This window comes from Oncorhynchus keta, chromosome 9, assembly GCF_023373465.1.
Source record: "Oncorhynchus keta strain PuntledgeMale-10-30-2019 chromosome 9, Oket_V2, whole genome shotgun sequence".
Lineage (NCBI taxonomy): Eukaryota > Metazoa > Chordata > Actinopteri > Salmoniformes > Salmonidae > Oncorhynchus > Oncorhynchus keta.
The window spans coordinates 17,195,951-17,211,608 of NC_068429.1; the positions used below are offsets into that span (position 1 = coordinate 17,195,951).

At 42.4% G+C, this 15,658-nt stretch overlaps 1 protein-coding gene across 1 annotated transcript in view; it reads right to left on the reverse strand.

Annotated features, from left to right (window-relative positions):
- The window catches only part of setx (senataxin), a 64,641-nt gene extending 54,011 nt beyond the window's left edge, over nucleotides 1-10,630 (reverse strand). The window contains exons 1-2 of the mRNA XM_052525387.1: nucleotides 10,446-10,630; nucleotides 8,752-8,949 (exon numbers count right to left, since the gene is read on the reverse strand). Of these exons, the coding sequence (XP_052381347.1) occupies nucleotides 8,752-8,949; nucleotides 10,446-10,448 (201 nt within the window). The 5' untranslated portion in view covers nucleotides 10,449-10,630. The remainder of the gene's footprint in view (nucleotides 1-8,751; nucleotides 8,950-10,445) is intronic.
- Nucleotides 10,631-15,658: the final 5,028 nt, after the last annotated feature.

The following is a 15,658-nucleotide window of genomic DNA, read 5'->3' on the forward strand; positions in this document are numbered from 1 at the left end:
GAAACAAAGCCTAGGCAATTGACAAGACTGGTGACATTGTGATGAAATGTTTGAAGCTGTAGGAACAAGAGTTGCAATCAAACTCGGCTCCAGGTAATGTGGTTTCCATTCAACAATACATACAAGTGGCGCATTGATATATTTTCCAATTTTCAGTGATCAGATCTTCCTGCGCTTTGGTAAGATGTATAGTGTGCGATGAAACGCACGTTCTGTTATAGTCACAGCCGTGATTTAACCAGTTTTAGAAACGTCTGAGTGTTTTCTATCCACACATACTAATCATATGCATATACTATATTCCTGGCATGAGTAGCAGGGCGCTGAAATGTTGCGAGATTTTTAACAGAATGTTCGAAAAAGTAGGGGGTAGGATTAACAGGTTAACCCACTGTTCCTAGGCCGTCATTGAAAATAAGAATTTGTTCTTAACTGACTTGCCTAGTAAAATAAAAGGTAAAATAAAAATAAAGTGTCTCGTGGTTGAGGAACATCAAATGGCCTCCTTGAGTGACCGGGGTCATGGCTAGGTCAGTGTGGAAAGTGGCATGGAGAGAGAGCGATGACTCAAGTAGCAAATTAAACTATAAAAATTGACATTACACATGGCATATCACCTTTAACAAACCAAACATTCAAATACCATTAAGTTTATTTTTGAGGGGGCAGTTACCTTTTGCAAGTCAGTTAAGAACAAATTTTTATTTTCAATGACAGCCTACGAACAGTGCCTTGTTCAGGGGCAGAACGACAGATTTGTACCTTGTCAGCTTGGGGATTTGATCTTGCAACCTTTCGGTTACTAGTCCAATGCTCTAACCACTAGGCTACGCTGCCGCCCATCTTGGCTCTGCCTGTCGGAAGTGGAGTTCCAGAGCTCACAGGTGTGCCTGGCATAGATTGTGACTCCATTTTGTTCCTTGCCCTCTTCGACGCGTGACTCTCCGCCAACGACGCGTGACTCTCCGCCAACGACGCGTGACTCTCCGCCAACGACGCGTGACTCTCCGCCAACGACGCGTGACTCTCCGCCAACGACGCGTGACTCTCCGCCAACGACGCGTGACTCTCCGCCAACGCATTAGCTTTCGCCTGTATTTTCTGCCCTCGGATAATGCTTCTCTTTCTACTGGTCTGCCTTCAAGGACTTGATCTCGGTCTTCAAAGTTTGAATCTGATCCATGTGCACCTTCATCAGATGACCTAAATAGTACCGCCCTGAGCCCCCATCGATTACAGCAGCCCATGATAGAAATGGTAGATCAATCCAGTTCGGATTTAAGTAGATCTTTTGACTGACGCCTTTAGTGACAGGTCTAATGCTCTAATATTTAATAATTTCTGCCCTCTGAGTTCATATCTAAGGGGCATTTTTCACACCATTATTAGTTTCATTGCAAGTTCACACTAAAACAAACCGGCACCTAGTCAGCGCCATTATTACTGCAATGCCCCTTAAAATGTTGCTCTGTGCTACCCAGTGGGAAGGGGGTCCACCCCGCCACCCTCCTCCTCCCTTCTCCATGGGCTAGGTCAGTCTTGTGTGCTGCTCTGCCGCCCGTTCCGTGCCTCCTGCACTTGTGCCTTGAACCTTGTGCGCCTACCGCTATCTCAGTGGATAAAGCTGGAGAACTGCAAGGCAATTTCATTGTGCACCACTCAGGAGCCATGACCAATATATATTGTCCTGCTAGAAACATTGTTTGCAGAATTCACAGCCTGCTACACTTGTGAAAAAGGTTGGTAATATGAGAATATTTAAGGGGCTTTTATATAATTCTAAAATGAATAGCTTTGTTATAAAAATTACGATATTTTAGAGATTATTTTGTTTTCAAATAACGTAAAGTGAGTGGGGAAAAACCCATTCTTGAACATGGGGTGAGACATTGTTACTCATTTTTAAATAAAGCCAGTTTGTTATATAGAATTATTTATTTCTGGTTTTAGAGGGAGAGAACCAGCATCTGTAGCAACACAGTTTGCACTGCGATGCAGTGTCTTAGACCACTGCGCCCCTCGGGGGCTGTACAACGTGACCGGTCAGGAGTACGCTACAGTACTACTGTAGGAGCAAAATAATCCTAACATTTCAACACCCTAATTGTAATCCAAGTTTCTCTTAGAATAAAAACCTTAGAGTAACAGTTTTATTAAGTAATACTGACAAGTAGTAACAAAAATGATAAGATGGCGCCAGTGCAGAAGGCAGATGTTTTTCGTGTCCCCATCCGATAGTGTTTTTTGTTCGTAACTTATTTATTTTACTCTTTTTGTACATAATGTTGCCGCTACCGTCTCTTATGACCGAAAATATTTTTTAGACATCAGGACTGCGATTACTCAGACTAGCAGAGTCCTTTTTCTTCTTTCATGACTTTGACGAGCCAGAGGATATACAGCTCCCTCGGGAACAGGCCCCGACCCCAGTGATCTGCTTGAAGAGGCGGAGAAAGAGGCCAGCGAAAAAACCCTCACTCCCCTCAATTCTGCTCACAAACATGCAATCTTTGGACAAAATGGACGAGTTATTGGGAAGATTAATGCAGGCACTAAAACTGCACTCAGTGAGATGTATACCGCAATTAGCAAACAGGAAAACGCTCATCCAGAGGCGGCGCTCCTAGTAGCCAAGGACTTTAACCACTGAACCACCCATCCCGGATCCGGTATAATTGTCATCAGCAACGCTGATTAGCATAGCACCACAGTCAAATAATATTACTAGAAAATATTCATATTCATGAAATCACAAGTGCAATATTGCAAAACACAGCTTAGCCTTTTGTTAATCCACCTGTCGTCTCAGATTGAAATGATGCTTTACAGCAAACGCAATACAAGCGTTTGTGTAAGTCTATCGGTCGCTCGACAAAACAATAAGTACACTTAGCATCAGGTAACTTGGTCACAAAAATCAGAAAAGCAATCAAATTAATAGTTTACCTTTGATGATCTTCAGATGTTTTCACTCACGAGACTCCCAGTTAGACAACAAATGTTCCTTTTGTTCCATAAAGATATTTTTTATATCCAAATATCTGTTAGTTTGGTGCGTTATGCCCAGGAATCCACCGGAAAGAGCGGTCACGACAACGCAGACAAAAATTCCAAATTATATCCATAATGTCCACAGAAAAATGTCAAACGGTTTTCATAATCAATCCTCAGGGTGTTTTTCAAATATCTATTCGATAATATATCAACCGGGACAGTTGGCTTTTCACTAGGACCGGGAGTAACAATAGCCACCTTTCTCTTTTGCGCACAACACTCCGAGAGCCCCCACCTATCCACTTACGCAATGTGGTCGTTCACGCTCATTCTTCAAAATAAAAGCCTGAAACTATGTCTAAAGGCTTTTGACACCTTAGGGAAGCCATAGAAAAAGGAATCTGGTTGATATCCCTTTAAAATGGGGAATAGGGATGATTAAGAACAGAAGTTTCAAAAACAGGGGCACTTCCTGATTGGATTTTCCTCCGGTTTAGGTGCAATATCAGTTCTGTTTAACTCAGACGGCATTTTGACAGTTTTGGAAACTTTAGAGTGTTTACTATCCTAATGTGTCAATTATATGCATATTCTAGCACCTGGTCCTGAGAAATAGGCCGTTTACTTTGGGAACGTTACTTTTCCAAACATAAAAACAGTGCCCCCTAGCTTCAAGAGGTTAATGCAGGGAAACTTAAATATTTTTTACCTCATTTCTATCAACAAGTTAAAATGTGCAACCAGGGGGAAAAGAACTCTGGACCATCTTTACTCCACACACAGATGCATACAAAGCTCTCCCTTAGCCTCCATTTGGCAAATCTGACCATAATTCCATCCTCCTGATTCCTGCTTACAAGCAAAAATTAAAGCAGGAAGCAACAGTGACTAGATAAAAATAAAAAGTGAGATGAATCAGATGCTAAACGACAGGACTGTTTTGCTATCACAGACTGGAATATTTTCCCGGGATTCCCCCAATGGCATTGAGGAGTACACTACATCTGTCATTGGCTTCATCAATAAGTGCATCGATGACATCGTCCTCACAGTGACAGTACGTACAGAAGTCTAAAGTGTTCATACACCTTAGTCAAATATATTTTAAACTCAGTTTCCTGACATTTAATCTGAGTCAAAATTCCCTGTCGTAGGTCAGTTAGGATCATCACTTTATTTTAAGATTGTGAAAATGTCAGAATAGAGAATTATTTATTTCAGCTTTTATTTCTTTCCTCACATTCCCATCGGGTCAAAAGTTTACATACACTCAATTAGTATTTGGTAACATTGCCTTTAAATTGTTTAAGTTGGGTCAAACATTTTTGGTAGCCTTCCCACAATAAGTTGGGTGAATTTTTGCCCATTCCTCCTGACAGAGCTGAAATAACTGAGTGAGGTTTATAGGCCTCCTTGCTTGCACAAGCTTTTTCAGTTCTGCCCACAAATTTTCTATAGGTTTGAGGTCAGTGCTTTGTGATGGCCACTCCAATACCTCGACTTTGTTGTCCTTAAGCCATTTTGCCACAACTTTGAAAGTATGCTTGTCCATTTGGAAGACCCATTTGCGACCAAGCTTTAACTTGGCTGCCTGACTGATGTCTTGAGATGTTGCTTCAATGTATCCACATAATTTCTCCTCATGATGCCATCCATTTTGTGAAGTGCAGCAGTCCCTCCAGCAGCAAAGCACATCCACAGCATGATGCTGCCACCCCTGTGCTTCACAGTTGGGATGGTGTTCTCCAGTTTCAACTGTTCTGCCTTATTATTATTCAACCATGCTGGTTATTTATGAACATTTGAACATCTTGGCCATGTTCTGTTATAATCTCCACCCGGCACAGCCAGAAGAGGACTGGCCACCCCACATAGCCTGGTTCCTCTCTAGGTTTCTTCCTAGGTTTTGGCCTTTCTAGGGAGTTTTTCCTAGCCACCGTGCTTTTACACCTGCATTGCTTGCTGTTTGGGGTTTTAGGCTGGGTTTCTGTACAGCACTTTGAGATATCAGCTGATGTACGAAGGGCTATATAAATACATTTGATTTGATCTGATCTTTGGCTTGCAAGCCTCCCCTTTTTCCTCCAAACATAACAATGGTCATTATGGCCAAACAGTTCTATTCTTCTTTCATCAGACCAGAGGACATTTCTCCAAAAAGTCAGATCTTTGTCCCCATGTAGTTGCAAACCGTAGTCTGGCATTTTTATGGCGGTTTTGGAGCAGTGGCTTCTTCCTTGCTGAGCGGCATTTCAGGTTATGTCGATAAAGGACTTGTTTTACTGTGGATATAGATGCTGGTGGAAACGGGTACAAAAGTATCTTCACAAGGTCCTTTGCTGTTGTTCTGGGATTGATTTGCACTTTCCACACCAAAGTACGTTCATCTCTAGGAAACAGAACGCGTTTCCTTCCTGAGCGGTATGACTGCTGTATGGTCCCATGGTGTTTATACTTGCGTCCTATTGTTTGTACAGATGAACGTGGTACCTTCAGGCTTTTGGAAATTGCTACGAAGGATGAACCAGACTTCTGGAGGTCTACAATTGTTATTCTAAGGTCTTAGCTGATTTCTTTTGATTATCCAATGATGTCAAGCAAAGAGGCACTGAGTTTGTAGGTAGGCCTTGAAATACATCCATAGGTACACCTCCAATTGACTCAAATTAGGTCAATTTGCCTATCAGAAGTTTCTAAAGCCATGATGTCATTTTCTGGAATTATCCAAGTTGTTTAAAGGCACAGTCAACTTAGCGGAGGTAAAATTCTGACCCTCTGGAATTGTCATACAGTGAATTAAGTGAAATAATAGGTCTAAACAATTGTTGGAAAACTGACTTGTATCATGCACAAAGTAGATGTCCTAACCGACTAGCAAAAACTATCGTTTGTTAACAAGACATTTGTGGAGTGGTTGAAAAACTAGTTTTAATGACTCCAACCTAAGTGTATGTAAACTTCCGACTTCAACTGTACATACTTGAGGTTGACCAATTAATCAGCATTTTTGGAAGCCGATTATTTAGATTTTTTTATTCCACCTTTATTTAACCAGGTAGGCTAGTTGAGAACAAGTTCTCATTTGCAACTGCGACCTGGCCAAGATAAAGCATAGCAGTGTGAACAGACAACAGAGTTACACATGGAGTAAACAATTAACAAGTCAGTAACACAGTAGAAAAAAAAGAAAAAGTCTATATACATAGTGTGCAAAAGGCATGAGGAGGTAGGAGAATAATTACAATTTAGCAGATTAACACTGGAGTGTTAAATGATCAGATGGTCATGTACAGGTATAGATATTGGTGTGCAAAAGAGCAGAAAAGTAAATAAATATAAACAGTATGGGGATGAGGTAGGTAAAATTGGGTGGGCTATTTACCGATAGACTATGTACAGTTGCAGCGATCGGTTAGCTACTCAGATAGCAGATGTTTGAAGTTGGTGAGGGAGAGAAAAGTATCCAACTTCAGCGATTTTTGCAATTCGTTCCAGTCACAGGCAGCAGAGAACTGGAACGAAAGGTGGCCAAATGAGGTGTTGGCTTTAGGGATAATCAGTGAGATACACCTGCTGGAGCGCGTGCTACGGGTGGGTGTTGCCATCGTGACCAGTGAGGTATTGAGGTAAGGCGGAGCTTTACCTAGCATGGACTTGTAGATGACCTGGAGCCAGTAGGTCTGGCGACGAATATGTAGCGAGGGCCAGCCGACTAGAGCATACAGGTCGCAGTGGTGGGTGGTATAAGGTGCTTTAGTAACAAAATGGATGGCACTGTGATAAACTGCATCCAGTTTGCTGAGTAGAGTATTGGAAGCTATTTTGTAGATGACATCGCCGAAGTCGAGGATCGGTAGGATAGTCAGTTTTACTAGGGTAAATTTGGCGGCGTGAGTGAAGGAGGCTTTGTTGCGGAATAGAAAGCAGACTCTAGATTTGATTTTGGATTGGAGATGTTTGATATGAGTCTGGAAGGAGAGTTTACAGTCTAGCCAGACACCTAGGTACCTATAGATGTCCACATATTCTAGGTCCGAACCATCCAGGGTGGTGATGCTAGTCGGGCGTGCGGGTGCAGGCAGCGTTTGAAAAGCATGCATTTGGTTTTACTAGTATTTAAGAGCAGTTGGAGGCCACGGAAGGAGTGTTGTATGGCATTGAAGCTCGTTTGGAGGTTAGATAGCACAGTGTCCAAGGAAGGGCCAGAAGAATACAGAATGGTGTCGTCTGCGTAGAGGTGGATCAGGGAATCGCCCGCAGCAAGAGCAACACCATTGATATATACAGAGAAAAGAGTCAGCCCGAGAATTTAACCCTGTGGCACTCCCATAGAGACAGCCAGAGGATCGGACAGCATGCCCTCCGATTTGACACACTGAACTCTGTCTGCAAAGTAGTTGGTGAACCAGGCAAGGCAGTCATCAGAAAAACAGAGGCTACTGAGTCTGCCGATAAGAATATGGTGATTGACAGAGTCGAAAGCCTTGGCCAGGTCGATGAAGACTGCTGCACAGTACTGTCTTTTATCGATGGCGGTTATGATATCGTTTAGTACCTTGAGCGTGGCTGAGGTGCACCCGTGACCGGCTCGGACACCAGATTGCACAGCAGAGAAGGTACGGTGGGATTCGAGATGGTCAGTGACCTGTTTGTTGACTTAGCTTTCGAAGACCTTAGATAGGCAGGGCAGGATGGATATAAGTCTGTAACAGTTTGGCCGTTTACATTGCGTTCCACGAGCACTGCGTGGCAGGCTGACCACCTGTTACGTGAGTACAGTAAGGTGCCACGGTAAGTTGCTAGCTAGCATTAAACTTATCTTATAAAAAACAATCAATCTTCACATAACCTAGTAAAATCAACCATGTGTAGTTAACTAGCTTGTCCTGCGTTGCATATATTCAATGCTGTGCCTGTTAATTTATCATCGAATCACAGCCTACTTCGCCAAACGGGGGATGAGTTAACAAAAGCAAACATTGCACGAATGTACCTAACCATAAACCACACGGCAAGCGGTACCAGAGCACCGAGTCTAGGTCCAAGAGGCTTCTAAACAGCTTCTACCCTCAAGCCATAAGACTCCTGAACATCTTGTCAAATGGCAAACCAGACTATTTGCATTGCCACCCCCTCCCTTCACCACTGCCAATCTCTGTTGCCATCTATGCATAGTCACTTTAATAACTCTACCTACATGTACATACTACCTCAACTAACCGGCACCCCCCTGTATGTATGTGTGCAAATAATATTTTTTTTTACTGCTGCTCTAATCACTTCTCTCATTTTTATCCATATATTTTTAAACCACACTGTTGGTTAGGGGATTGTATGTAAGCATTTCACTATAAGGTCTTACACCTGCCATATTTGGCACATGTGACTAATAAAATTTTATTTGAAAAAAAATCTGTGTATTTATCTGGGTGTGAGCTGCAGGACAGAGGATTAGCAATTCTTACAGTATTGTTCTAAATTCAATCACCTTCATCCTCATTCAGTTTATTGAAATTCAATTTTTGAAGACACGCACCATTATCAGTTTCTATTTGGTTTATGTCGCCAATTCACTGTCAGGTTGACAAAGTAGCACCTTGGGACCCAAAATCATAATCAGTGCTCTAACTCCCCCTTGCGCTGCTCTGGAGCAATGAAGTAGTGATGCAGAGTACCGTACTAAACCACAAATTACTTTGAAGTCACGCAGTATAACAAAACTTTCAGTTGAGCAACCACTGTTTGGTTCATCCTTACCCGGTGCAGTCCAGGTAACTCCTCCTTCGCCCGATGGTACGCTACCACACACTCCAGGCACTTGTCGAGGTCATCGTTGAGTGCCACCTTCTCGTTGACTGCCTCCTCATCCTCTGCTAACCAAGACAGATCCCAGTACCTCTGGAGCAGTTTTGCAACATCGTCACCCAAAGACGTGCACCAACGGCACATGCTCATCTACAAGGGACAAGATGAGAGTGTTGCTAGACCTTGTGATCATTTGACATCCAACATGCAAGAATGTACTGCTTTGAGGACAATGAACTCGTTGGTTCTGCTTACACACATCCACTTTATCAATGAGCAGCATTGGCCACCTAAATCAAATCTGTAGAAATGTATTTGGTGCTACAAACTGGTAAATGTTTATGACACTGGGATTTGGCTGAGCAGTCACAATAGTTAAGTGGATAGTACAGCAAGGTCACAAGTTCCCATTCAAGAAACAAGTACCCCAGGAAGCCTTATCCAACATAAACAATCCCATTGAGTTGGGTGTGAAACCCTGGCCGGGAGGTGAGAAAACTGGCAGAAGACAGGCACTTCAAGCTTACTTTGTCTCAAACACCATGGTTTGAAACCACAGTTTGAGACTATTTTTTATTTAACTAGGCAAGCCAGTTAAGAACAAATTCTTATTTTACAATGACGGCCTAGGAACAGTGGTTTAACTGCCCTGATCCGGGGCAGATCGATAGATTTGTACCTTGTTAGCTCAGGGAGTCAATCTTGCAACCTTTCGGTTACTTGGCCCAAAACTCTAAACAATTGGAGGTGTCAGGTACAAATATTAACTTTAACAGCAGTTACGGTCCCAAAAACTACCGTCAAATAATAAAAGGCCTACTTCCTGTATTTTAGCTAGTTAGAACAAGGCCTAATTACTGTACATTTAGTTAGCTGGCTAAAGTACAGTAAACAGGGCTTGATATAGCTAGCTAAATTACAGTAAGTATGCCTTTTTATTTTAAGGTAGTTTTTGGTACCGTAACGTAACTGCTGTTAAAGTGAATATGCCAACTTGAAATCTTATATAACTAGTAGAAAAAGCTTGAGAAAAATTTTATGTTGACACATGCGAAAGTTGTAACCAAGTTACCGTTACTACGAGCATTTAGTAATAACATTACTAGGCCGTCTACTGTACTACCAACACCGTTTACAGTGACATAGGCCATATCTAGTTGGCCTAGCAGTGTCAGGCCCCATTTCACCAACAAAAGACCTCCAATATCGCTAATATTCCATATGTTGGTGTGCGTGACTGTCTAAATGTTGTTTTAAATCTGCAAATCATCAAGTGATTCGTCAAGTGGCTGGTTAGGTAGTTAGCAACTAGCAGCGCAAATTGTAGCTAGTTACCTGGCTAACGCACCGTTAGCTTCAGCTAGATGCACAACAAACAGGAACATTTTAAATGTAACTAACTTAACTAGCTAGATATGACGCCAACTTGAATAGTTAGCTAGCTACTTCTTTTCCTTATCAGCAAATGTCACGACATTCAAATTGTTGGCGATTTTAGAGACGTTTGTAGTCTAGCTTCCAGTTGTGTCGACAAAGTTGTCTGGTGAAAGCAAGGATGTAAACCTGGTGGCATGAGTCGAACCCTGCCGCGGTCTGGAAAGTCGTTAGCTGGCTACAAATTCGCGTATTGTTTAACCAGAACTCACCATGTTGAACAAGTGCTTAATCCAAACGTTGCACTAATTTATTTCATCTTGGTAGATATATAGATTCCCAATATAACGAACATTAAATGACATTTCTCGCTAACGTGCTGTTTACACTGCAAACACACGCGGTCATTCAAGAACAAAACCTCCTCTGAGCCAAACCAGTGATGTTCTCACTCCCCTTGTCCCCTGCTAATTTACTTATTACTTCTTCTTTGGGATTTGGTTGGCAGATCGCATCCAACATTTAGGTGCATACACCGCCACCTACTGTACTGGTGTGTGAGGCCTTTCACGGCATACCTACATTATAATCTCAGACACAAAATTAGGAAAAGGATAAGGAAAATTACCCAACCACATATTAGCCCCATCTAAAAATAAAAAAACACCACCCATCCACTATTTAACCCCACCTAGATCTACTCCAGACCAGGTCTGAGAGGATATCACTACCACTCAACACCTACTGCAGCTGTTCTGCAGTAAATTCTCACAATCCCAAGTACTTCTCTTCTGCTGAACCCACATGTTAGACGAGAGAGTGAGTATTTCACTCTTGGATTCTAAAAGGCTACATCAGGCACACTTCTCTCTAAAATAGGTCCACTTCTCAGTAAGTAAGGAATGTGGACCTACTCCAGACCAGGTCTGAGAGGATATCACTACCACTCAACACCTACTGCAGCTGTTCTGCAGTAAATTCTCACAATCCCAAGTACTTCTCTTCTCTCTATTTTCTGTGAATTAAGATACATTTCTGCAGTACAACTAACATCTCCCTCCTACACACTGCTGTAATATGCCCATAACCCTGACACCTAAAACAACGTAATATTTTCATCGCAGCATAACTCTCACGGGATAACTGACACTTCCTGCCTTGACCTTATCTAGTAATGATTCTGCATCAAAACTCAGCATGACAGATAATGTCTTCTCAATTTCCCTACCGGATCTACGTCTTATCAAGTTGCGGGTGTCATAGACACCGGCAATCTTCCATTTCAATTGCTCTTCCTCAGCACTTATTAATGCCACCCCTGTTATCATTCCTTTCAACGGCACCCTGCTCCGGAGAGCAAAGCATGTCACAATTATTATCCCTAATCTCGTAATCTGGAGCGCCCTCTCCTCTGAGCATTTGGAAACACAATAAATCATCACAAGTGCACTCCGAGTTACCTTCACCAACTCAACAAATAATAATAATAATAAAATAAAAATAATATGCCATTTAGTAGACGCTTTTATCCAAAGCGACTTACAGTCATGTGTGCATACATTCTACGTATGGGTGGTCCCGGGAATCGAACCCACTACCCTGGCGTTACAAGCGCCACGCTCTACCAACTGAGCTACAGAAGGACCAACAGTCCCCAACCTCTCCTCCACCCAACTTGACACCACATATGAATCAACCAAACAGCAAGGATCCATTATCTCTACAAATCTCACTCCCACTGGGCCAAAATCATCCTGATCTTCCTTGGGACTAGGCCCAAACTCGGCAATCACACTCAACAAGTTCCATCTCTGAACTACTGGAGCACATATCCCTGTTTTTGCACTTGACGCCGACTTTCTTCACCACGCTACTTCCCTCTACACTCAACTTCTTCTCGGCAGTCATCACTGCACCTGCAACTACATTTAAATGTATCCTCACTCTCATCCTGTCCCAATTCCTCCCCAAGCTCTTCGAAAAATTCTGTGCAATCCTCCATTCCATACTCACTCAAAAAATATTCTGTCTCTCCTTTTTTTCTTGTTCATCATCTTCTCCTTCACCAGATATTTCAGAAGGCCTGTGTAATCCCCCACTCATTTAGTCAGAATATACTCCACTTTCTTGCTTATTTCCTTTTTCGCCATCTTCCCCACAGCGGCCTTCGTCCAACACCCCACCACCTCTCCGCCATCTTCCTTCTGCAAGGGAGGCTCTTTCCACATTCCTTACTTACTGAGAAGTGGACCTATTTTAGAGAGAAGTGTGCCTGATGTAGCCTTTTAGAATCGAAGAGTGAAATACTCACTCTCTCGTCTAACATGTGGGTTCAGCATTTTTGAACAAGTTAGAATGTTGAACAAATGTTCTTTCAACTTACTTCACCTGTTGTCCACAGATTTTGTCCCTATGTCTGAGTTAATCAGATACAAAATATCTACAGGGAAGCGTTATCAACCTAACCTTCAGTACACTGGTTTGCATATCAGTTTGTATTTCCGGTTTTTATTTTCAATACTGATGCAATCCACATGTGACAAACACTTGCACAATATGGCTCCAAACACTTCCAGCTGATTGCCAGTGGGTGTGTTTCGGTTGACTATGTTTGGTTACATTCGGTTATTATTTACGTATTGCAAGAGATGGAAAATAAGCGATGCTACAGAACCTACTGGTGCTGTAAAAAGTTGGGCGAACAAGGGTATCCACTGGAAAATCTTGTTTACTCATCTCCACCTGCTACCGCCAAAAGGACCAACAGCATGTACAACTGGTAGAGTCGGTTAAAATGTAATTATATTCAACATTCTGACTTGTAAAGACTCCTGCTTCAGTCAGACTGTAATTCTAACAGTCTGTTTTTAGGTAAGGCCTGACATAGTACTCCGACTCAGGGACTAGTTATTTATTACACAAATAAACACACAGGGAAACTAACTCAGTTGAATGAATATCATTAATGATGATATGTAGTAATAATAATACATAACAATCATTTTTAATGTCAGTACTATCTAAACATTTAGATAGAGATAGAGCTTACATATAGGATAAGTTTCTTAATTTGTAGCGGTGCGTGCCGATTTCCATATATTCTTATTGCAGAGATCAGCACAGCAGGGCTGCTGGCAAACGTACGGCTAGCTGACATTTTCCCCAGCACTTTTGACACAAAAGCGTTGAAAAGCAGAAAAAAGTACTGTTGTTTAGACTGATTTGCCACAGGATTTATCTAATCATGCACAATTAATCTGTGCTTCAATATGATCAACCGATAACAACCACAGCTGCAGATAGCCCAGAGAAGCCTATACGCTCGGATCCCCTATGGCCAGGGGAAACAAAGTGGTAGCGTTGAAATATGTATAGCCTACACTAGGTATTTAAAGCCTAAAATAGGCCCATTTTTTTGTGTTAAGGAAAAATGTGAATGTGATCAAATTTGGTATATATTCAAGCTTCAGGTTGCTAGTCTACCTAGACCTTTTCAATCCAAAACAAGGAAACAGTAAATATGTTGTCCCCCACGAATGATGTACATACCGGATGTCTATGGCAAGACGCATCATTCACCCGAGTTTTGTAAAAGTCAGTCCAGTGGTGTTTGAGATATCGTGTGGGTTAGCTAGACTCATATCCCTGAGCATGTGTGACAAATTTCATACAGACCAAGAGATAAACATGATTGTTCTCGCATATGTTGAGTCTTGACAGTGTTAGCAACATGTGTACCAAATTGTGTTACAATATGAGTGTCTTTGACTGACATACAGTACATTCGGAAAGTATTCAGAACCCTTCTCTTTTTTCACATTTTGTTACCATTGCAGCCTTATTCTAAATTACATTATTTATTTTCATCAATCTACACACAAGACACCATAATGACAAAAGCAAAAACACGTTTTTAGAAATTTGGCAAATGTATTTAAAATTTAAAAAACAGAAATAACTTATTTACATAACTATTCAGACACTGCTATGATACTCGAAACTGAGCTCAGGTGCATCCTGTTTCCATTGATCATCCTTGAGATGTTTCTACAACTTGATTGGAGTCCACCTGTGGTAAATTCAATTGATTAGACATGATTTGGAAAGGCACACACCTGTCTATATAAAGGTCCCACAGTTGGCAGTGCATGTCAGAGCAAAAACCAAGCCATGAGGTAGAAGGAATTGTCCGTAGAGCTCCGAGACAGGATTGTGACAAGGCACAGATCTGGGGAAGGGTGCCAAAAAATGTCTGCAGCATTGAAGGTCCCCAAGAACACAGTGGCCTCCATCATTCTTACCTGGAAGAAGTTTGGAACCACCAAGACAATTCCTAGAGCTGAGCAATCGGGGGAGAAGGGCCTTGGTCGGTCAGGGAGGTGACCAAGAACCCGATGATCACTCTGACAGAGCTCCAGATTTCCTCTGTGGAGAACCTTCCAGAAGGACAACCATCTCTACAACACTCCACCAATCAAGCCTTTATGGTAGTGGCCAGATGGAAGCCACTCTTCAGTGGCAGGTACTGGGACACTAGTCAGGATCGAGGGAAAGATGAACAGAGCCAAGTACGGAGAGCTTCTTGATGAAAGGTTCACCCTCCAACAGGACAACAACCCCAATTATACAGCTAAGACAATGCAGGAGTGGCATCGGGACAAGTCTCTGAAAGTCCTTGAGTGGCCCAGCCAGAGCCTGATCGAACATCTCTAGAAAGACCTGAAAATAGCTGTGCAGCGATGCTCCCCATCCAACTTGACAGAGCTCGAGAGGATCTGCAGAGAAGAATGGGAGAAACTCCCCAAATACAGGTGTGCCAGGCTTGTAGCGTCATACCCAAATCAAATCAAATTGTACTGGTCACATACACGTGATTAGCAGATGTTATTGCGGGTGTAGCGAAATGCTTGTGCTTCTAGCTCTGACAGTGCAGTAATAGGGCACTGCGTTCATCCACCTCTGGCCTGCTCGCCTCCCTACCACTGAGGAAGTACAGTTCCCACTCAGCCCAGTCAAAACTGTAAGCTGCTCTGGCCCCCCAATGGTGGAACAAACTCCCTCACGACGCCAGGACAGCGGAGTCAATCACCACCTTCCGGAGACACCTGAAACCCCACCTCTTTAAGGAATACCTAGGATAGGATAAAGTAATCCTTCTCACCCCCCCCCCCTTAAAAGATTTAGATGCACTATTGTAAAGTGGCTGTTCCACTCGATGTCATAAGGTGAATGCACCAATTTGTAAGTCGCTCTGGATAAGAGCGTCTGCTAAATGACTTAAAAACTTTTGGCCACAACTGTACATTGGAGATGAGTAATGGCAGATATGTAAACATTATTAAAGTGACTGGTGTTCCATTCCTTGAACTGCCCAGTGATTTCTAGTCTATGCATACTGGCAGCAGCCTCTAATGTACTAGTGATGGCTGTTTAACAGTCTGATGGCCTTGAGATAGAAGCTGTTTTTCACTCTCTCAGTCCCATC